Source organism: Lepidochelys kempii, chromosome 7, assembly GCF_965140285.1.
Source record: "Lepidochelys kempii isolate rLepKem1 chromosome 7, rLepKem1.hap1, whole genome shotgun sequence".
NCBI lineage: Eukaryota > Metazoa > Chordata > Testudines > Cheloniidae > Lepidochelys > Lepidochelys kempii.
The window spans coordinates 94,595,675-94,618,577 of NC_136386.1; the positions used below are offsets into that span (position 1 = coordinate 94,595,675).

General features: G+C 38.8%; 1 protein-coding gene across 6 annotated transcripts in view; it reads right to left on the reverse strand.

Annotated features, from left to right (window-relative positions):
* The window catches only part of BTAF1 (B-TFIID TATA-box binding protein associated factor 1), a 100,529-nt gene that overhangs the window by 61,970 nt on the left and 15,656 nt on the right, over positions 1 to 22,903 (reverse strand). For 5 of the 6 annotated variants that reach the window (XM_073353922.2, XM_073353921.2, XM_073353919.2 and 2 more), the window contains exons 5-16: positions 16,671 to 16,876; positions 16,254 to 16,390; positions 15,035 to 15,146; positions 14,133 to 14,201; positions 10,186 to 10,275; positions 7,666 to 7,761; positions 7,396 to 7,572; positions 6,627 to 6,767; positions 6,329 to 6,453; positions 918 to 1,038; positions 585 to 689; positions 209 to 358 (exon numbers count right to left, since the gene is read on the reverse strand). In XM_073353922.2, the coding sequence (XP_073210023.1) occupies positions 209 to 358; positions 585 to 689; positions 918 to 1,038; positions 6,329 to 6,453; positions 6,627 to 6,767; positions 7,396 to 7,572; positions 7,666 to 7,761; positions 10,186 to 10,275; positions 14,133 to 14,201; positions 15,035 to 15,146; positions 16,254 to 16,390; positions 16,671 to 16,876 (1,529 nt within the window). The remainder of the gene's footprint in view (positions 1 to 208; positions 359 to 584; positions 690 to 917; positions 1,039 to 6,328; positions 6,454 to 6,626; positions 6,768 to 7,395; positions 7,573 to 7,665; positions 7,762 to 10,185; positions 10,276 to 14,132; positions 14,202 to 15,034; positions 15,147 to 16,253; positions 16,391 to 16,670; positions 16,877 to 22,903) is intronic. The other variant, XM_073353920.2, reaches the window with a different exon arrangement.

A 22,903-nucleotide genomic window follows, 5' to 3' on the forward strand; every position in this document is an offset into this window, starting at 1 on the left:
CCTTGAATGGCCACATACACAAGTAGTGGGACTGCTCTGCAGGCTGCTGTAGAGATTCATAGTTCCACCTCTATGGTGGTAATGCCCACAGAGTCTTGGGGTCAATAGCACTCTCCTTCCTTTCTACACAGGCCAGTCACAGTTTGCTACAGAACCTCAGTAATCACTGGTTTCCTTGATTTCCCACACAGGTTTTAAAAATCTTTACCTTTGATCTGGCTTTTACTTCTAGCAACATATTTAAATCAATAGGCAAGTGAGAAGGCTGCATCATTAAGCAGAGCCAGGCTCCCATCCACGGACAAGCCGCTGCTACCACGTATTGTACTGATGCTTTGTTTAACAGTTCCAGCCACACCTTGAGGGAGGAAAAAAAAAAAATTGTGTACATTAGAAATACGTATCATGGCATCTATTCAAACATTTGATGAACATGACGTGCAAGATCTAGGAACAGTTTCACAATGATCATAGTGAAATCAATGTATAGCAGTATAACGCCATGCAATTATGTAGACTGAAGGTCATGCATCTGAAAAAGGGTGGTATATAAAAGATAGCATAGTCATAAGCTAAATAAATACCTTGTGAATAAGATCCAGAATATCTTGGCTGCTTTCTAAAATACAAAACTGAAAAATGTGCCTCAACATATCTTGCAGGATCGGAGTTAGCCAGGCTGAAGAACTCTTGAAGACAGGGATATGATAAGTGAGAGAAAATTCCAATATACAATGTAAATTTAAACATACTATTTTAGGTTCTCGCTATTAAAGCGGCACCCACCTCTACCCAGAGCAGAAGTAGGCCACAAATGTTTTCCACATAACTTGTAAGAGTTATCAAGTGACTCAAAGACAATGCAATGCACTTCTGTATTGTGATTGGTAAGTGGTATTATAAGTATTAGTTCTTACCTGGTCTTGGGTAGATAACAGCGTAAATAAAGTTTCCAACGCTGCTTTTCGAACAGATGATATAGTATGATGCAAGAATGGCCATACACGTGGGACCAAAACGGTGAGTGATTGCTGAATACTGGAACATTTTGAGGGGTGAGGGGGGTGTAAGAGAAAGGAAATTAAAAAAATCTAAGTTCATTTTATTTAAACCCAGGTATAATATTTAGTTAAAAAGGGATGTTTTTGAAAGGAAAAATAGAAAAGTAACACTGTGTATTCCCCAGGCCATGTTAAGTGCAGGATCAAGTTATAGCTCAACTACAATGGTCAAAATAAATGGTTTGAGTTGTGCTTTTTTTTTTTTTTTTTTTTTTGGGGTGTTTACTCATGAATGGCAAAATTCAGAAGCTTGTCCAAATTAGTACGGTCCTACTGTAACTATATGCTTAATTGCTATGGCTTCTTCCGCACTCAAAATAGAGTATGTCCCCCTTCCCCACCTCCACCCAAACAAGCACATACATAGAAATAAGCACATTTCATTTTAAAGGTCAGTCAGAATTTCTTCATCTGTCATGCAGTTAAGCATTAAGGATGAAACTCCTTCTGCCTGATAATGAAAATAGTTATTACACATCAACTCATCGGAGATACCACGTTCCATGCAATGGAGTGAATTACAAAGTTTCTGCCTTAACTCTGATTTTTCCTGCTTGAGATTTTAATATTGGCACGAACATTGTGAGAATATACTGAAAATGTTGCAATTATAATATCTGAGACTAGAGGTAAGGATGGAAAGCTCTGTAAGGTGGCTCTCTCAAAACAGATTGTTTTCATAATTTATATGAGAACCTTCAACCAAGGCATCTCATTGATGATTCCTCAAGGATTTAATGGCATAATTCTATCTAGAGAAAGGAACTCAAGTGATTTATTGTCTTCACCAAAGCCCCAAGGTGAAATATTTCTTAACTTTTCCACAACGATAAAGTGAACTGCTGTAGTCCTAGCTATTGGATAAGCACAACTAAACTTTTAAAAAGGAAACAAAAATCAGTTACTGCAATAAATCTAAATGAATCAAAAGCCTGTACATGCAAAACAAAGAGGCAAATATTTATTAATAAAACCACTGATTAATCCAAACAAATCTTTTACCAATGCTTTGGTCTTTAAAGGCAGCGATTTACAGCTATTAAAGAGTTATTATTGTCCTGCGAATAAACAGCACGTACACATGATTGTGAGATAGTGAGAGACAGAAGCAGAAGACAATGGAGGAATTGGGAGGAAAAAATTATAAGGAAGGGAAAACAAAACAGGTGGAGGAAGATTAGAGATTGAGAAGGGGATTTTATTTTTAGATATTCAATTTACCTCCTAAGATTAAGGATCTAGAGTTGAACCCTCCCATACGCAAATCTTTTTTCCCCCCACAGAAAAGCTTCATTCAAAAATGGAGATTCATAATGGGTCTGCATCCTTTGTCAATGTAAAAGCCCCCACTGACTTTAGTGGTGTGGGGCCACCACTAAATTGCAATATGCACACTATGCTACAGTGAATTAAAACACCTTGATTGAAGCTGTTTGTTAGTGTGGTAAAATCAAAACTCCCAGAGATCATCATATGGGTCTTCCCCAAAAATTCCACTGAGTTACTGCATACCATGAAAAGCAGATTATATACACCCAAGAAGTGGTACAAAGTACATAATTTCCAGATTCACACCCTGGTATAGCCAAGCTCCTACTAAAAAGGTATCAAAAGGATAGATGTGTCTCCACTTCTAATTCTGGCATTAATGAACTCGCTGTTTAAATAAGTGAGGGTCAGAGGTTGAGTGAAAACATTAGTTTTCTCGGTCTTGATTTATACTTTTTCATTTCATGTTTCGAGTAAAAAAACGTGGCCCTCTACTAATTTACCTGCTGATGTGTGGGAGGCAACAAAGGGAATCAACAGCAGCATAAGCTACTTGAAAACAGAAGACTGAGAATGCCACTTAGTTTCATCTTTAGAACATTCCCAAAAGTCTCTTTATGAAGTTACGTAAACTAGATTATACCTATATAGTCACATATCAATACATACAAAATAGAGAATTAGGTGAACCCAAACCAACACAGAAGTGTCATAATACATGGCAGTAAAGTCACATGTCATGCACTAAATTGTTAATAGTTAAAATTTTACTTGTACAATAAACTGGTTTATTGTGGCTTTTAAAATATCAAAACTACATTTTTTACCCTTCACGCCCCACCCCAGCCCCCAAAATAGCTAAAAGAATTTACTCTAATGGTAATTCAAGGTTCTACATCACAGTGAAATTTCAAAACGTAGGGTTGCTGGAAAGAAAGGAGTTGCAGAATAGCTTGGAAGCCTTGGAAGTAAAAGATGGATTTGTATTTAATTGTTTTAAAGGGCGGGGGAAGAGACACAAGGACAAGAGCCGTATAATACACAACAAAAAACCAACTCAGACCATCAGCTGGAGAGAAGGGAAAAATCCCAAAGGCTTAGTATTACTTTAAAAAGTCATTATGATGCAACTTGAACCCTTGGATTTAATTCACAGTAGCTTCTCATAGAATCTCTCTACTTTGATTTCCTAAAGAACTTAATTATTTGTTTCTACACTGCAAATAATAAACTATAGGGCTCAATGTGAGACTATTGTAAGTAAAAGCAGCAGTGGTCAGAGCACATCAGCTGTCGAGCCATTATCAAGCGTTCTGTAGCCATCATAACAAAGGAAAATTAAGAAGAGAGCTGAACAAGGATACTAAATTGTTACAGGAAACTCCTTTATGCATATAGGATGGCATGGAAGAACACATGAAGGTGCTTATGAGAAAAATCTGAACAAGTAAAGAAGATTGGCATTTTTGGTGTAAGAGGTGGGCCTCACTAGTGCATAAGTAGTGATTGCTAGGGCAGGACTAGACCAAAAAGGAACATAAAGGTGAACCTGAGTAGTGTATTTGATGCAGTAAAAATGGGCAAGCTAGGAGGGGGGTGCTAAGGGTGGATGGTGACATGCCCAGAGCTACAAGTCCAGATAAATACATTCAAAACACTGCTGCGAAGATTAAAAGGGTGGAAGATAAACATTTGGGAAGAACAGAGAGGCAGCGACAAGCCGCGATGTAGTGTATGCCCCACACTGGCACATAAGGGGTTAACAGAGTCATAGGGAGGCTGCACAGAAGGCCACCAATCACAGAAGGGCTTATAGGAGCAGCCAATCAGGCCCATATAAGAAGAGCTGCAGTACCGAGCAGCTTTAGTCACTCCCTGGAGCTTGAAGGGGGAGAAGGACTGGCTGCCTTGCAGGCGGAGGGCAGCACGCACCCTGGACATAGTAGTGCTACAGGAAGAGACTCAGGGAGCTAAAGGCAGCTCCTGGCAGGCTGCAGGGATTTGCAGGCTAAGGCCCTGAGGCAAGGGCAAACAGGGTGCTGGGGCCACGGGGAAGTGGCCCAGGGAGCTCTACAGAGGAGTTGGAGGGGAAGCAGCAAGTGGTGACCACCCACAGGGTCCCTGGGCTGGGATCCAGAGTAGTGGGCAGGCCCAGGTCCCCCTGGTCCCCACTTGCCACTAAGAAAGTGGCTGGACTGAGGAACTGTGATACTGTCCGCCAGAAGGGGGAACACCAAGTGTGGCACAGCCAGAGGGCTGCGTCATGAAGAGGACACCGCAGTCCTGGGAATGACGTGGGTCCCTGGAACAGAAGTGACAGTGGCGAATCACCACCAGAAGAGAGTACACTGGTGTACAGCTCTAGTCCCCAGGACAGCCAGCAGGAGGCGCCGCAGTGATGGACCGAACCCCATCACACAAGCCCAGACACTAGATGAGAGTCACATTGTGTGAATGGACCATAAAGGCTGGCTCTGAAAGCCTTGTCTACATGAAGGACATCAATCAGCATAGCTATTCCAGAATAACTTCCATGTGCTGACATTATACTGGAATAATGTCACATATTTCAGACTAGTGTCCAGAGAGCAATTCCAAAAATAACTAAATTATACCTGAAGAACTCCTGCAGAATGGCTAAGCTGTAGCTCACGAAAGCTCATGCTCAAATAAATTGGTTAGTCTCTAAGGTGCCACAAGTACTCCTTTTCTTTTTGCGAATACAGACTAACACGGCTGTTACTCTGAAATTCCAGAATAGCCATGCTACTCAATTCCTCACTGTAGACAAACAGTTAGAAGCAATATTTAGACACGGTCTGAATGCAGCAGTCTAGAAATGGCCCAAAGACAACACCCAGATTGAGTGACACGGAGAATGGTGGTGTTGTTCACAGTGACCAAGAAAGCGATGAGAGGGAAGGTTTTGGGGACAAAAATTAAGAGCCTGATATCTCTTTCAATTTCATCTTTTTTTTCAGCTGACAGCATTTTAAAGCAGTATTTTTACCTCTTCCCCCCTCCACCCCATGCTCCCCCAGCTGTTAAAAAGGGCTATGACAGTATAACTAAATAAATTTGAGGTAGTGGTTTTTTTGGTCTCCACTATTAAATAATGGACTAGAGTTTTAAAAAAATGAATCTCCCTGATGTATGAGTAGGGATGACAAAAATACAGTGAGATGGTCTCAACCTTTACAAAGGGATATATTGGTAACATTTAATCAGGTAGACAAGACAATTAGAGGAGACAGATAAAAGAAAAAAAATAAATAGAGAAAAGAGGACAAGCGTAAATTAAAAGTCTGTCTAAGTTTTAAGTGCAAGTTTTAGAATACACAGTCAGGTGTTTTTTTGTTTTTTTTGGGGGGGGGGGGGAGAGATTCTGTTTACTGAGCAGAAGCCAACATGGATTTGTCCAGTTTCTTCTATTTACTTGGTTCCTTGCATCAGTGATACAGCCAGTGGTTCTGTGAATAAGATAGCTTTATTCCTTTGCATTTTGCTAGGGGTCTGACCCCGAAGCCCTTGGGTGTGTGTTGCATAGGTGTAACTCTCCCATTATAGTCAACAGGGTTTGTTTATATGAAGTCTGCAGAATGGGGCAGTTTAGTGCAGGATAACAGCTCCCACTTAGCACAACAGAAATAATTAAGGGTCATGCATAAGTAGTGGCTATTGCTTTTTAACCTTTAATTTCTTAACAAAAAGTGGTGCTAAATCTAGTGACAAAGTGTGTTAAATTTTGGTTCTAGATTATTAGTGTCCTAAAACAGAAAGTGCACTGCCCTTTAACAGCCTTCGACCAACTTACAAAATTTGTCCTCAAAATTTATACCAGCATCCATTTACTGCAGAAAGATACCTTCCCAATATTATTATGCATTATCTCCTCCATATACAGTGTAATTTGCTATAAATTTAGATTATTCCAATATGAACTGCTTCAGTAACAAATGCTTAGATCTGTCTCCTAAGTAGTAGCTGGAAAGAGGTACCTGCATTTTTGGACCTGAGGATAAGTTAGAAGGGAGGAAAGAAGGATCATGATGCTGTTTGTAGAAGCCGTCAGATCATCCAATTCCAGAAGAGCATCCCACAGTGTATTAAGAATAAAGGGCACCTAGAGGAATAAGCACAAGGGGAGAAGTTATCTTACAAAGAGAGAGAAAAGTAAGTCAGTTTTCTATATAACAAAATAATTAAAAATTTGTGTACTGCACTATAAACATTGCTTTCTTGTTCAGCTCCAAGATGAACTTTTTGAAGTCAAAATGTAGAAAATAAGCCATTCACCTTTTGTGACTGAAGATGAACAAGGCTTTCCACTACCGGTACTAAAGATGCCGCAGCAACAGCTCGGACATCGTCATCCAGGTCTTGGAGACCTTCAATTATTGCAGGCAAGACTTTAGGCAATAAAGTATTAATCGTATCCTAAAAAACAAGTTTAATTCATAAATTGAATGAGGAAACATTTGTTTAACTGAATATCTTTTCCACAATCTCAGAGTCCTCTTCTTTCTCTTTTAAAAAAGAGAACAAGCAAAAAAACCCAGACAACCACCTCCCCCCTGCAGTTTGGTCAGAAACAGAAATAGCAACCATTCTGAATAGTTAAAAAGTTACCATTCATGAAAGAAAGCTAATCTATCTTATAAATTGACTGAATTTGTCCTACAAATATGCCTCAGCCAGAACCTTCAGTACACTTTCGTTATTCCACTATTAGAACCTCTAAATGGCAGTCTTCAGTTGTACCAAGCCATGGTGTTTTACCCCGGGGGGGGGGGGGCGGAAGGGGGGCGAGAGAGAGAGAGAGAGAGAGAGAGAGAGAGGAGGAGGAGGAGGAGGAAGTCACCACAGGATATGGTTTCATTTAAATATGCCATATATTTTAAACATGTGCTTCTTGAAAACAAATGACAGCATCAAATTCATGTATCACCCTCTAGTCTCTTCACTTCTGTTTCTGGAGTTTTACAATAAGTCTCTGTGAAAGGAAATTTTTTGTAGCATTAGCTACTTTGAATAGGAAAAACACAACAAACAGGTGATTGATTACCTGACGAATTGCCAACGCATACTTTATTCCTAGCAGACCGCCATGTCTCACTTCCCATTGATCTTGTGTGAGCAACTTCAGGAGAATATCCACAGTTTTATGAACTCCAGTCTCATTCATATGTTTCAATACTACTCCCAAAGTCTGAGCACAAGTCTCACGTACTGGTGCTACAACCTAGGACATAGTGAATGATGGACATAAATCAAAGCATTTCTACATGAAGTCTGACATGGAAATAGATTAGCAAGTCTAAGAGTTGACACTTACTTCATCTGAAACAAAGTCTCCGAATCTGTCTAATGCAAACACACAAAGGAGTCTAATAACTAAGTCTTCCAGCCATTCCTGATGCTGCTGAGCCATCTGTTAAAGGAAATTAAATACCATTTGCTAAATTAGTTCATAGAAAGATTCTCAAGATTCCTTTTCTTCACCATACTGAGAAGATTGTATCACAGTAGTTAAACTTGTGACTAATTGTGTATCTGCATTACAAGCAGATTTCCCGCCCCAATCACCTAATTCTCCAGTAGTGAAACTAATCCACTGCATGGAGGGGCAGCACAAGGTCACAAGCACCACTTATGCCTTGCACAACTTCTGTGCAGCGGGACTACAAGTGGAGCCACTGTGCAAACGTGCGTGTGCTGAGGAAAGGGTCTCCACATGGACCCCAAATGGGTCACAAAGGCCTGCCACAGCATACATGATGAATCACTGTGGTTCCAATATCTACAACTGGGCATAGGGCAGTCTTGGACTCTCGACCTGGGTTTGGAAAGAGGCTGGCTTCACTTCATCAGTACCTCCGTGCTCTACTCATAGGACACTTGAACATCCAGGCTTTTATGGGACTGAACCATATATGAAGGGTTAAGTGGTCACACCAAAAATTACTTTTCGGGGGTGGAAGAAGAACCAAACAGAATTTAGGAACTTTTCCCTTATCCAAATAAGAGGCGAACTACTTGGAAATTTCTGCCTCACTTTTAGAACAACTGGAAACATCAGCAAAGATGCACTGATTTTAAACTGAACAAATACTACTTGGGCAATACAAGCACACTGCAGATATTAAACAATCTTTTCCTCCTCTGCATTGGTCAAGGTGGGCAAATTGTGACACTATGCAGATGTTAAAAAAGAAAAGCTGTAACAGTTGATATTTTATGCACTCATCTAGTTACTAGGTCCAGTTTTGTTACCATATACCCATCTCTAATGTGTATTAATACTTCTAAATATTATTAAAATTTTAGAAAATCTTAATAAGACTCACAAACACTAAATAATGCCCATTCCTTACTATACAAGTCAGTTACTGAACCTTGTAATAGTTGTTTGAACACATTTACAAACAGAAGTCTAAAATAAACCAAGTATTGTTTTATTCTAGGAAAAGAGATAGAATGAAAGCAACCAATTTCTGCTAAGCCCTGCTCTAGTTAAGGTATCCTCCATCTCTATTTAGACTAAGCACTAAGTTAAGTTCACTCGGATCTAGAGACTGAACACTATACAAATGCTAAAAGACATTACCAAAGCCACCTTCACCTCAAAAGCCCCCTTGAATTATTAGCTCTCCACCACTTCCCCCAAAAGTTATTTTAATATTCATGAAATTTATGTAGTTTTATTTCTATACTTGTTATTTACTTTATTCTTCCCAGTTCTGCCAATGAATTGCAATCTCCATAGGACAAGTGCATTTTCAAACAATAAAAGAACTAAAGGCTATACAATTTAAAATACCTTCAATGGCTAAATATTTAGGTTCATGTTCTCCCATCCTTATTCACAGAGTATTCTGCAAAAAGTTCCAGTGGGGCAAATACATCCTTGCATGGATGCAAAAAGGAGAGATGGCAGCTTGTACCTCTCTGCCCACCTCACTCCTTCATCCCCGGGTAATGGGCTCCCAGTGCTGGGTAGGGCAGCCCAACTTCCATATCTATGGCAATGGCCTCTCTGGGCCACTGCAAAGGTGCAGAATTGCTGGGCTGTAAAAGTATGTCTCTCACATGCGCCCTCACCCCAAGGGAAAAAAACAAGAACAAAAAACCCTGAACATCCTCTACACCATGGGCTCTTACAGACCTGACTACTTTCCACTTGCTCTGCAATTGGGATGAGGCATTTATGCCTTCCTTAAAGTCCCTTTTGCAACAGCCAACTCAAGAGGATTGTACAACAACTATGTGAAGAAGGGTGGCAGAAGTTAGCAGGTATTTCCAAAAAACTTACTATGGGCTACTATATCAATAGCACACTCAAGTGCTCTTTTTAAATAAATGGGGACTGTCTTCTAAATACGTCTTCCTGGTTTAGTAATCCAAAGCAAGCCAATGGCATCAGCTTTCCTATTAGAAAGCATTATACAACTTGCTTTATAATCTAAAAGCCATTTTAGCTAAATTAGGTTTATTAAATTAGCCAAACTATTTTACGCTGCAGAATTTGCCTTGTCATAACTTTGGAACATATTGACTCCGATACTTGCTAATGGCGAAGCTGATTCTTGAAATCCAAGTTTGCACTCAATTGTCAATGCAGAGGCTCTTTGTTCAAGTTTTTGGTTTTTTTTTTAAAAAAGGTGATTTACATTCCGTCATTCGATTACACCTTTTACAGCCACTCCCACACTCCTAAATTGCCTCTATCATCTGTGTATCCCAATTTTAGTATTTGCAGAGAAGAGTTCTACAGGCTGCAAAAGAAGCCACACTTAAATATTGCTTGGTCTCTCTTTCAATAAGCTGATCATCAATCAGAGACTTCTAATTTTACCTCTTCTACAGTACTGTCTCCCATTTTGCCACCACTTTTCCCGTGTGCTTTAAGTATTTCCCTCAGCGCAGTGCCTGCACCATGCCGAACCTAAAACATGCAAGAGGGGGGAAATAAAAACAGACCTATTATTTTTACTATCTACAAATGCTCAGTATCAATTGAAGAAGTCGGAAAATGTTCAAACAATATAAACTGCTTTTCCTTCCAGTAACAAGTTCTGAATGCTTCAGATCTGGTGACATTTTATAACATTTACACATACGTAGGAAGTTTCTGGTCAAAGGTGATGGAAATCAGTAATGAGATTTCCCTGATCTTCCCAAGAAGTCTTCAGCGTTTCTCTAAAGTCTGATTATGGAGAAGGATGTCATTTTTATTAGGTTTTATTTTTTTGTGTTATGAGTGCCAGATAGTTCTCAGTAGAGGTTCCTTCAGAGACATATAGAGTTATTATACCAAAACTCCTTTACTGATGCTGGATGAAGTTTTAGAGAGTGACTGCACAAAATCTTCCTAACCATATCAAGGGATTGCAATATTTCTTAGTAGATTAAGAGCAGCAAGCATGTGGGTTACTTATATGTAATTATGTTTATCCTAAGATATCATTATATAGGACTCAGGCTCTTAGATGACTGCATAATAGTCAAGACAGATCTTCCCTCCACCTCCACAAACATTCCAATCTTAATTATCACTGCCTTAGCATCCACTAGACCTCTCTCAGTCAGTTCCTAAATGCACACGCAGCAATAGCTCCTTTACAAATACCAACTACAAAAAACACAAAAAAGTGAATTTTCTACATGACAGCTATGAGGGCAGACAATCTAAACTTTGAAAAACACCACACCATCCAGCAACCGAACTTCATGGGGTGGTAGATGGGTGAAATAGTGTGTGTGGATATCAAAGAAACAGAATTTTAGGCAAACAATTTTTCCTTCTAAAGTGCAGGAATACCTCTTTGAGTGTAAACATTTGAGGGACATTTCTCAGAGCCAGAAGCAAGCATAGTCAGAAGGAGACATTCTGAAAGTTTTTACTGTTAAACAATGAGGCAGAATACAGAGCCACACAAGTCATCCCTTAGAATAGCAAATTATAGGTGAGAGTTAGGGGCTACCACCAATCTGAAATACAGGCATTAGACATCAAAATCCAGAACCAAAGAATCTTTCATTAACACTAAAACCAAGTATTAGCACCAGTACAGTAGGCTATGTGAGCTCTAAGCATGACCAGTGGTGGAGACAGAGCCATGGATCTAAAAACAACAATATTAATAATAAATAAAATAATAAAAAAGTCCTGCTCCCCAGGGAATCAATTCACTGGTGGTGGCTTGAAACAATCAGTCTTCTAGGTTCTGATGGTCTTCATGATTCTATTAACCAAAGCAAGAACCAATGGAGACCCAAATCCCTCAAAAATGCTCTGAGAACTCAGTATGTGACCATATAAACGATTCACTGTGACTCCATTTGTACATGCATATCAGCTTCCATAGCAGAGTACAAAGTTAAGGAGTTATATCAAACAGCTGTATTAAGGAGCAGAGGTATTAAGATGTAGCTTTCAGGTAAATCAGAATAAAATATTTCCTCAGTGGTCTGGGAAGCCATTCAGCCCTAAATTCTCTGAGGTTACATGAAAGGCAGGGTGAAGAAGTCCTAAGCCTTCCATTTCAATCCTAATGTAGAGATGCTGAATGCACCAAAGTGTATATTTCTATATAGAGCCAAAAGACAAGGTATTGAGGCAGAGACTACACTCACCATTTTTAAATCTATAGTTTCATTACTGAAAATATTTTGAAAGTTATAACCAAGTAATTATTAGGATGTTTTTGTCCCATATACAAATTAGTCTCTCCACGAGAATATATATATATATATATATATATATGACATGACAAGACAATCTGGAGTCAACCTCTGGAAAGATCTGCCCACCTTCAAAAAGATATGGAAGTATCGGTGTAGATTTTTCCTCCCCAGCTATATGTCCAAGGAGAAAACACCTGAATAGATTTCAGACAGTCAATTCAGAAAGTGTGTGTGTGTGTGTGTGTGTGTGTGTGTGTGTGTGTGTGTGTGTGTGTGTGTGTGTGTGTGTGTGTGTGTGTGTGTGTGTGTGTGTGTGTGTGTGTGTGTGTGTGTGTGTGGAGAGAAGAAGAGAAGAGAGAGACTACTGCCTTCCCTTAGGTCTCCTCGGTTCTTTCAGCAATAAGATAAAACACAGGATCACTTCCACCAGCAAACTAGAAGCTACCACAAAACAAAAATGAAGTCCAGTTTTTGCCGACTAGAAAGGGGAACGAAAAATGTATCTTTATATGTACATTTTATAATATTCTACATAGGTGTGATACAAAAACCTAGATTAGATTGCTTATAGGAGTCAGACTGAAAGGTGCATTAGCAGAAAGCTTTAGTTCACCTTTAATATGCCTGGAGGACGTATGAATGGAGATGGCTTTGTAATTTACTAAGTGAAACACCCTGTTTTGAGTTGCTCACTAAAGTAGATGCAGGCTTGTTTCCTCTAGTGCAGTCTACCTCAATGGCTATCTTGAACTGAGGGGACAGACACTGAGGTGGTGGCTTTTTTATTTATTTATTTTATTTTTTTATTACTCTATAGAACAAGGAGAATGTTTGACTTGTAGGAAGTGCAGTCATAGGTAAGTGCATTGTACCACTTTAATCAATATTTTCTCACTAAAATAAAATATAACAAGGTATAGTGATTTTGACTCCAAAAAGGGAGATGCACTCTACTTGAGAGCTCATTAAATGAGAGATTTGTAAGAGGCGTTGGGGGAGGAGAAGAATGCAAGGATTTTCTGCAACTGCATGTTATCCCAAAGGTTAAGTGTCTTGTATGTGGTCAAAACTTTATCTTGCTCTATTTGTCATGCCATTCCACACATTTTGCAGTCTTAGACTCCACACCACCATATAAAACGTATGCAGCATCACACCAATTATTTGCCCTCATGACTATAGGCATGGTTATATAGTAGTGCTGATAAACTCATGTAGCTCTTCCTTTACAAGTCTTGATGTTTAAGGTTTAACAGAATGGTCTTAAAACATACTCTCTGAACTAAGTTATGAAGTCTGTCTGTTACAGAGTGACAAACATCATATTAGTTTTGTTTAAAGTTGTTTGGGGTTTTTTTTGGACCCACAAACAAAGGCTTTTAAAAATTAAATATTGCTGGCAATTTGTTCTCAGTGTGGATGCAGATCCTATGGATTCCAGTGAAGAAAGCCACCACATACTGTTTAATTAGTGTGACATCAATAAATTATGGAAATTCAAAGACATGCAATCCAGATGCTTTTCAAGAGCAGTTGCTCTTGGAACACTCAAAAGATGGACACTAAAAGCTTGTATCTGGGAGCAGGGAGGAAGAGTAAAACCTTATAGGGGATAGATCTGAAAGTCAGATCACATTCAGAATTTGCTTTTTAAAATTGTGTATTACAAAAGATAGTCACTGAACTGTTTAGGTGACTACATACAGAACTTCATTCTTATGAATTAAGACATTACCGAATGCCTCTCCAGAAAGTTGCCCTGGAGTCTGCATTTAGTTATTCTGAGTAAAAACAGATGTTATTTAAAGAAACAAAGCTTACCTAAAAAATATTTAGGCCATCCCACATCAGGGAAAACTAGCACAGACATCTACACCTGTGCCAAGTCCCATTCACTTCAGTGGAACTCAAGGATCCACTATCAGACCTCTGGGCATCTGTGTTGAGTCCTAGTGGAGTAAATGGAACGCAGCACAAGTGCAGAGAACTGCACTTGTAGTCCCTGATGTAGGATCATAGCATAAGCATGAAATGTAAATACAAGTCCCAATTTCTAATGGCATCAATTTCTTATTTGTACAAATTAGATATAAGGTGGCTATGCATAATTCTTACCTCCCAGGATGGGTTAAAGAGATCATTGCATACTTCTTCACAAAAGCTTTCTAAAGGCCATTCATTTGCCTAAAAACAAACAAAAATACCCAATCAACAAGAGAGACTATCTGAAGTTAATGATTAGGGAAATTTAGAGTTCCATGTCAAACAGACATACAAACACAAGATGCATCACCACTAGTTTATCCAATAAATAAAAAAAATTACTTTGACTTTAGTGTTTTCTCCCACTATGGCTTGTCTACACAGCAAGTTAGTTGCACAGCAAGCCAGGGTACACGAGGTCTGTTTTCCCATATGCTATTTCTCACATCCAAATACAGCTACTCTACAATTTTCCAAGCTTCAGTCTCTTTCCATAATTGTGGATTTCTTCAAAAAGTCTTGGTGATACTGTTTAATTCTGCAGTTATAAACTAGAAATTTTAGTCTAAATTAGGTCTGATTAAAAAGGTTCCCTTAATCTTTGTCTCTTATCAGCATTTTCAGAACAAACTATTTATGGGTCACAATGATCTTTTATTACCTTTTACCTGCTCTAGCCTAGCTTTACAATTTAACACCCTAAAGGCACCTAAATTTAAGACTACAACCACCAGCAGTGTTAATCTGCCTACTGAATAAGAAGTCAGATGGTTCTCAAGTGAAGTTCACGGAAGTCACAGACTACCACTAGTCAATTAACAGTGATCTCTCAACCTCACATGCAGCGTCAGAAAAAAACTCTGCTCTTGTAGCTGTAGATGAGTTGTAAGTGAAATTCCCTCCTCTTCTGGTTTTGGTAAATTAATGGTAAAATGAACAGAAGAATTTGGGAGCACAAAGTAGTTTAAAAATAAACAACATTGACCCACATCACCAAGTTATCAATCCCTTAATAAAAAGGGGACATATTGTACCTCTTCTGGTGCATTGTCTACCAAAACTTTTGAGTCAGTGGCAGGCTGGTTGATGACAACATTTGCTATTTTTCTGCGCTTTTCTTCTGGTTCCCCATCAGTGCTATCATTGCTAAAAAGGGAAGTTAAAATATGTCATGTTTGTGAATAGAAACATTATGCATTGTAACAGGAGTAATCACTTCCCTTGAGAATGTCTTGAAAACATTCCTATCAAATTTTTATTTATGTTCATTCTTTACATGACTTCAGTAGCAAAAGGAAGTCTCTCTTCTTAACTAAGCAATATAAGCTTTTGTTAGCTACCAAGTTACATTTAGCTGCTAAATATGTTGGAATGTATTCCTTGTATATAACAGTTACCATGAGCTTTATTATTCAGTGATCTACCTAGTGAGGGATAGGAGACAAGAATACTCAGTGCCACCCCACTTTCCAACCTCTCCCAGCTATTTGAAGAGGGAAATGCAAGATGAAGAATTTTCAAACAATGTCTAGAAGAAACTCATTTTATTATTATTTTTTTTTAATTAACGTAACAGTAGTAGACAATTCCATTGGTACAAATCACTGAGAGGAAAACATACTATAAGTATGTTGGAGAAATAAACACAGATTGAGAAAATTTAGCCTCAACTGATCTTCATAAATCCATGATTTTAATTCAGTACCATCAAGTCCTTAATAACCACCATGAATGTCAGATGTAATATATTACATTATATACAGAAAGGTTCCCAGATAAAGGTTAACTAGAGACCTGGATTCATTGTGGTTATTAAAGTAAAGCACAAAACAACAAAATTCTTATAACTAATGTTTTACTGTTAGGGCTATTGGCAGTGACCACTTGAAAGACGGTTATGTTTCACTGGAGAGATTCATCACAATTCTAGGATGGTTAGAAAGGTACCTGACTTCTAGCCTGTTTTTCTATATGGCAACTGAATTTATGATTAAGGTTGCCGTTTATCCTATCCTATCCCTGTTGCTACTGTATTCTGACAGAAACTGCCTTTTGAGGACAACAGTACATCTATATTATGCAGCAATAAAGAATGGTGTATGAATAGTTTATATATTTACTGGAATTATTGAAAGGTGGAACCAAGATTCATTGAAGAGTTCTCAGACCCAAGCCAGAATGGGAATTTCTGAGCTGGCCCGATAACCTACTATGTTACCAGAAAAACAAACAAGAAAGCAATTGCTACAGTACCTTTTCTCATTAGTCTCTACTGCATCCCTGGATCTTTGCTTTGCAAATAGCTTAGCCATCCTTTTAGCTTTATTCTTTTGTCTACTGCTCATACCAGCTCGAAATTCTGAATCAATCAACTCAGCAGCCTGAAGAGTCTAAAAAAATAAGAATCCATTCAATGTCAATCCTGCCTGTATCTAAAGTTCACCCCTCCCCCACCCCAAGGGCAAACAAAAACCACCCTCTTGTTCTCACTTCCTCATAGCACCCATGTTACTTGAAACCCAGAGCAGTAGTTTGGCACTGTACTAAATGTGATTAATGTGCAACGTATGAAATTTAAGTGTTCGAAAGACAGAGCAAAATTATAAGTCCAACTTAGTATTTAAAATGTAATGATTTACAATGGCAGAAGCACAAATGAAGCAAACCCACTGTATTATTCCTTGCAGTCAAACAGCCCGAGGTTTTACCTACAGGTTGTTTGTTTACAAGTGAAGCTGAAGTAGGAGTATAGTCCAAATCCTCATCATTGAACAGGTCTTCAGTGTTCATTCCAATTGCAGCTCCCATATCAAGTCCAAGTTTCTTTTGTAACAGTTTCCTTTGTCGTGCTATCCTCTCTTTAGGATCAACTTCACCTAAAAAAGGTCAGCTTTTATACTTCATTTCAAAACACAAATGTCCAATAGATTTACTGCTGAAGACTTGATAAAAATTACAGTAAAACTAAAATATTCTAATTTATGAGAACAAAACAGAGATCAACTGTACTTTTTTACTTATATATATACACACACACACACAAAAATTCCACAGAAACTTTAAAGCTTTGTAAAATTTCTTTTAACCCAAAACATACTGACCCTTATAAAGATCTGTTTTTGTAACCATATAGCTACCTAATTAAAGTGGCATTAGCTTTCACTAGAAAAGTTCTGGAATACTTTTGAACAGCTTCCATGAGACTCACTGAACTGCATTATATGCATGGGATTTTAAAATATTTATTTTGCACATGCACCTATTTTTATGGAAAGAGTTTTCCCCAAAGAGAAACAAAAAGGCCTGACAAAAATGCAGAGAATGAGACATTTCTAATATCCTTGAGTTAAGATGACTCAGAGACCCATACATAGTATGTGAACATCTTTACTTCCCTGTTGGAAGCCCGAAAGCCAAGTTTCTCTGGATAGTTTAAAAATACCTAACAAAAACAAAAAAACCCCAACCACTGTATCCAAGCCTCTTCTATACTAGTTCCCCCCAAACTAATGTCTTCTGATGGAGAGCTGGATTCTGTAGGAGGGGAAAGATGGTTTTATGGTTGGGTTTGGAACTGGGGTCTGCTCAGAATCTAGTCTCAGTTTTGCCACAAACTTCATGTGTTAAGTTGTGCAAGTCTCATCTGTAAAGTGAGGATAATGGTATTTGCCTACCTCTCAAGAAACTTGCAAAGCTTAATTAAAGCTTGTGAAGTGCTTAGCAACTAGATATCAGGACAGTTAGGCACTTCAAGATTACATACAAATGAAAGGATTTCAATTAATTGAACAAGGCCACAAGCTACATATAAGCCTAGAAATCTAGTGGGTAAACTTTGCTCATTCTAGGAATTTGTAGATACAGGATACGGAAACCAATCTGAAGTGGTGTCATCTACCTTTGGTTTTTGCCACTGCTGCCCTCACAACTAGGGATGGACAAGTGCCAGCTGAAGACAGTAAGCAGAAAGGAAGTGACTTATCAAGTGCTGAGATCAGGCTCTACACACCCTTTCAATGTCAATTTAACACTGAGTCAGGTGGCTCATATTGCCAGGACCTTTGGGGAAATTATATCGATGCCCATAATCCTGTAAATTCATACATTTAAACATATGATTACAAAAGCCAACAAAATAAAAAGAGAAAGTCAAACAGCTGCCACTACCTAGAATAGTCCATTTTCCTTGTCCTGAACCATCTTGAAGGCATACAGTGACTCTGCCAAGACTACAGACCCATTATTTATGTTTGTCCAACAAGAGCATAACGTTTGATGTACTTTTACACATTAATTCACAGAATATTTTCATAACATAGAATCACAGCAGAGTAGGACTGGAAGGGACCTTGAAAATTCATCTAGTCCAGTCCCTTGCACTCAAGGCAGGACTATGTATTAACTAGACTATTTCTGACAGGTGTTTGTCTAACCTGTTCTTAAAAACCTCCAATGATGGAGATTCTACAACCTCCCTAGGAAATTTGTTCCAGTGCTTAACTACCCTCAGTTAGGGAGTTTTTCCTTAATGTCCAACCTTAACCCCCCTTGCTGCAATTTAAGCCCATTGTTTCTTGTCCTATCCTCAGAGGTTAACAAAACCATTTGCCATCCTCCTCTTTGTAACAACCTTTTAAGTACTTGAAAACTGTTATGTCCCCGCCCCCCAGTCTTCTCTTTTCTAGATTAAAGAGACCCAATTTTTTTCAGTCTTTCCACACAGGTGATTTTTCTCGCCCTTTAATCTTTTTTGTTGCTCCCCTCTGGAATAACTCCAATTTGGACACATCTTTCCTGAAATGTGGCACCCAGAAATGTACACAATACTCCAGCTGAGACCTTATCAGCATGGAGCAGAGTGGAAGCATTACTTCTCATGTCTTGCTTACAACACTCCTGTTAGTACATCCAGGAATTATGTTTGCTTTTTTTTTTTTGCAACAGCATTACAATGCTGATTCATTTAGTCTGATCTGATCCACTATAACCCCCAGATCCCGTTCTGCAGTACTCCCCCTAGGCAGTCATTTCTTATTTTGCATGTGTACAACTGATTGTTCCTTCCTAAGTGGAGTACTTTGCATTTGTCCTTATTGAATTTCATCCTGTTTACTTCAGACCATTTCTTCAGTTTGTCCAGATCATTTTGAATTGTAATCATATCCTCCAAAGCACTTGCAGCCCCTCCCAGCTTGGTATTGGCTGCAAGCTTCATAAGTGTACTCTCTAGGCCATTATCTAAATCATGTATGAAGATATTGAACAGAACCAATCCTTGGTTTATGTTGTAGATAAACATAGCAGATAGCTGAGAACCCTATGTAAATTAATCCACGAAAAAGGAAAAAAACAACCCATCAGATTCACAGCTACAATTCACTTTCATTTGCAAGATTAACAACATTCACCATATACTGTACATAATTTTCTCATTAAAATGGGTGCTCAATTACTTCAAAACAACTCATTCAGACACGTATATTTTTCTAAGAATGGGTACTCTGTAAATACCTGACATCTATTTTTTAGAAATCATTGTTTAATAGAGGGAATAAAGAGGCATATTTTATCAGAAATCCAGATGCTCTATAAATTTCTTACGAGCCTAAGATCAATGAAGATCAGACAAACAGACACAATGAGGAAGCAGCAAAGTTGATGGATAGGTTACTGGCCTAGAAATGAGGAGTCCTGGGTTCTATATCCAGCTCAACCACACTGACTTGCTGTGTGACCAGGACAGGATAGATCTGCACTAACGGGAAGAATCAGGGTTGTGCGGTGAATTAGGGTATTGTCTGTAGGACCCACTCCACCCCATCTCACTTGGAGAAAGGTGTATAGATAATGAGGCAAGGAACTGCAAGGAGAGAGGGGATGTTCTTATGCTTGAAGAAGGGGAATGCTACCCTAGAGAACTGGATGTTATGCTTCTCTCTGACACAGAATTCCTAGAAAATGCTGGACAAGTCATTGAAGCCAAATGTTTCACAAGTGGATACTAATTGTTTCTTCCTTATTTTCCTGAAAGTCCAACCTGAGGCCCAGAGTCTGACTTGCAAAGTATTGAGCACTTGCAAAGAGAAAGCAACATCAATGAAAGCTATGCTTTAAAGTGCTGTAAAGATGCTCAGCTTTCTGAAAAATTAGGTCCTTGGCATCTCAAGTTGGTCACCCAATATTACTGGATACTTGACAATTTTGGCCTTAATCTCTGGCCATTTGTAAAAAGTGGATAATTACTCAGATGCTAAAGTGATAAGCACCATAAAAGCTGTCCTGAAGAAGTTAATAATTCTTTATTCAGTGCAGGGTTTGGAAGGCATGTAGCAAAACAAGGCTGGGGTCACACACTGAAGGAGTATAAAAAGAAACAGTGGACAGCTGCTCATTCAGTGAGTACTCTCTCTCCTGTACATTGAATGAAGTCGAGGACCTGGGGAAAAAGTACTAAGTGATCATGTAGATAAAAACTTTATAATACTGCATATGCACAAAGGGGTCAAATTAAGTGTGCATAAGCAACTTTAATTCTGGTATTTCATAACTTTTGAGTGCTTGACTTCTCAGGCTTAATAATGTTCTTTTAACATAGTATTTTATATGAATTGTTCATGTAGATTGAAAAGAAAGAGTGCACTTATCAGAAAATTGGTTTGTCATTTTAATTTAATATAGCACATGCTGCAAATGAAGCCTTTGGACATAATCTTACCAAGATGAAAGTAGTGTGACAAAGCTCTATCCTTGCCTCTGTGGGTCCAGCGTTTCCTGGCGGATTTTGCTAGCCTCAGAGGTTCACTGTGACCCTCCACGTAACCCTTCTCTCTCTCTCTCTAGAGACAAGGGTCACAGTCTACTGAGCCATTTTCATCATAAGCAAGTGAGGGAGGGGAGGAGAAGTTATCCTTCCTTGCACAGTCTCTGTTGTCTCCTGGCCTCAGTGACTAATCAGGGGGCAAACGTGGGGGGGAGCCCGGGGCCACCCTCTACTCTGGGCTCCAGCCCAGGGACCCTCATAGCATCAGCTATGGTAGCTGACCTTTTAGAAACATGACATGTACAATTCCCTGGGCTACTTCCCCCACAGCAGCCCTCAGTTCCTCAAGCTACACTTCACCCTTACCTCAGGGCCTCCTTCCTTGTGCCGGATATGGTGTGTACTACTCAGTCTCTCCAACAGCACAACTTCCTCCCACAGCTCCTGACCTGCACACCCACCTGACTAACTGGGAGGCTTTTAACTAGTTTCAGCCAGCCCCTGATTGGCTTCAGGTGTCCCAATCAACCTAGCCTTCTCCCTGCCTTCTGGAAAGTTCTTAATTGGCCCCAGGTGTCTTAATTGACCGGGAGCAGCTGCCTGGTACCAGGGGTTTGTTTAGCCTGGAGCTAATATATCTATAGCCATCTGGCCTTGCCCCATCACAGTAGCTATAGGTTCTGGCGTAACAGTCCCTGAACAGCTGGAAGAATGGTAAATTTACATAGGAAAGGAAAGACACTGTCATCACCCTGCAACTAGGAGAAAGCAGGAGATTTTAAATTTTGCCTCTATGAAGAATTCTGTAAAAACCTGCCATGACAAGTTGGGGTGGTCAGATTTCCTTTTCTTATTTTTACATAGAGCTAGTGGTTCACATTTCAGGAGTAATATTTCCTCTGACACAATCTAATCAGATATTTAGGACCTGAATTTCTAAGCAGAAAGTATCTAAACTTGGAACAATTTTGCAGAAAGTTAGTGCACACATTTACCACTACTGTGCATGCAAATAAGTCTGTATACACAAATATGTACACTTCATTTGTTCATCCAACTGTGGTAACTCTGCATATTTACTGGGCATGCAGGTGCACACACCCGTGTGCCTACAGTTTTGAAACCGTTATACATCCTTACTTACCAAATTAGAAGACTTTATTTCATAAAGGGTATTTTGTTTACTAACAGGAATTGAAAGAGACTAAAAGGTCATTATTTGTCTACTCCAGATACCAAATTGCAAAAGAAGCAAAAATATTGATTTCACATTCTAATTGATTTCTGGAAGTAAACAAAAGTGCCTTTTGTATGAAGATTTAAGCTTAAGATAGAAGCAATTACTCTGTTGAGTACTACACTTAATGTAACAAGGAACAACAACATTATGTGACACCCATCATGCAGCACCCATAAAGGAAACTTAATTCGGAGAAAATAAATTGTGTGATTTCTGGTTCTGAGGAATATTAGTATGCAGAATAATTTTGTTTGCAATTTAAATGTGTTAGCTAAAGCAGTGTAAGTTTTAAAACATACACACTTAAAACCAAAAATACAGATACTATGTAACTGATAAATTCTGAGAATCTACCTGTTAAGTAGAGACAGGAAGTGATTTACCCGAAGTTTCCAAACTTTGGTGACTAAAGTTAGGCACCTAAAATCCATCTACTATGTCATCCTACTTTAGGCACCCAAAAGTTTGGAAAGTTTTACCATAATTCCTTCTGCTGGTACCAAATATTACGAGTAAGAATGTTTAAAAAAAATAAATAATAATAATAATTAATAATAAAAATCCATTATAAATCTCCTGCACCCTATTTTCTAATACTTATGTGAAACTGTAGTAAATGTAGAAGCGTCACTGTTGCCCAGTGCTGATTAATAAGGTATGAAAATCAAAGCCTAACATTTAACTAACATCACAAACTACAAAAATTCATTTTTCCTATATATCTCACCCATATAAGTGCACAGGTTCATTGCCTTTCTACCAATGAGCACTCCACCCTCCGTCCAATCCAGTGTCTTTGCCCATCTTCCTAGCACCTATTTGTGGATGTCCAGTACTCTCAAATTCACGAAGGCCAAAGCTGAGCTCTTCATGTCCTCTAAGACACCCCAACTGTTTCTCTCT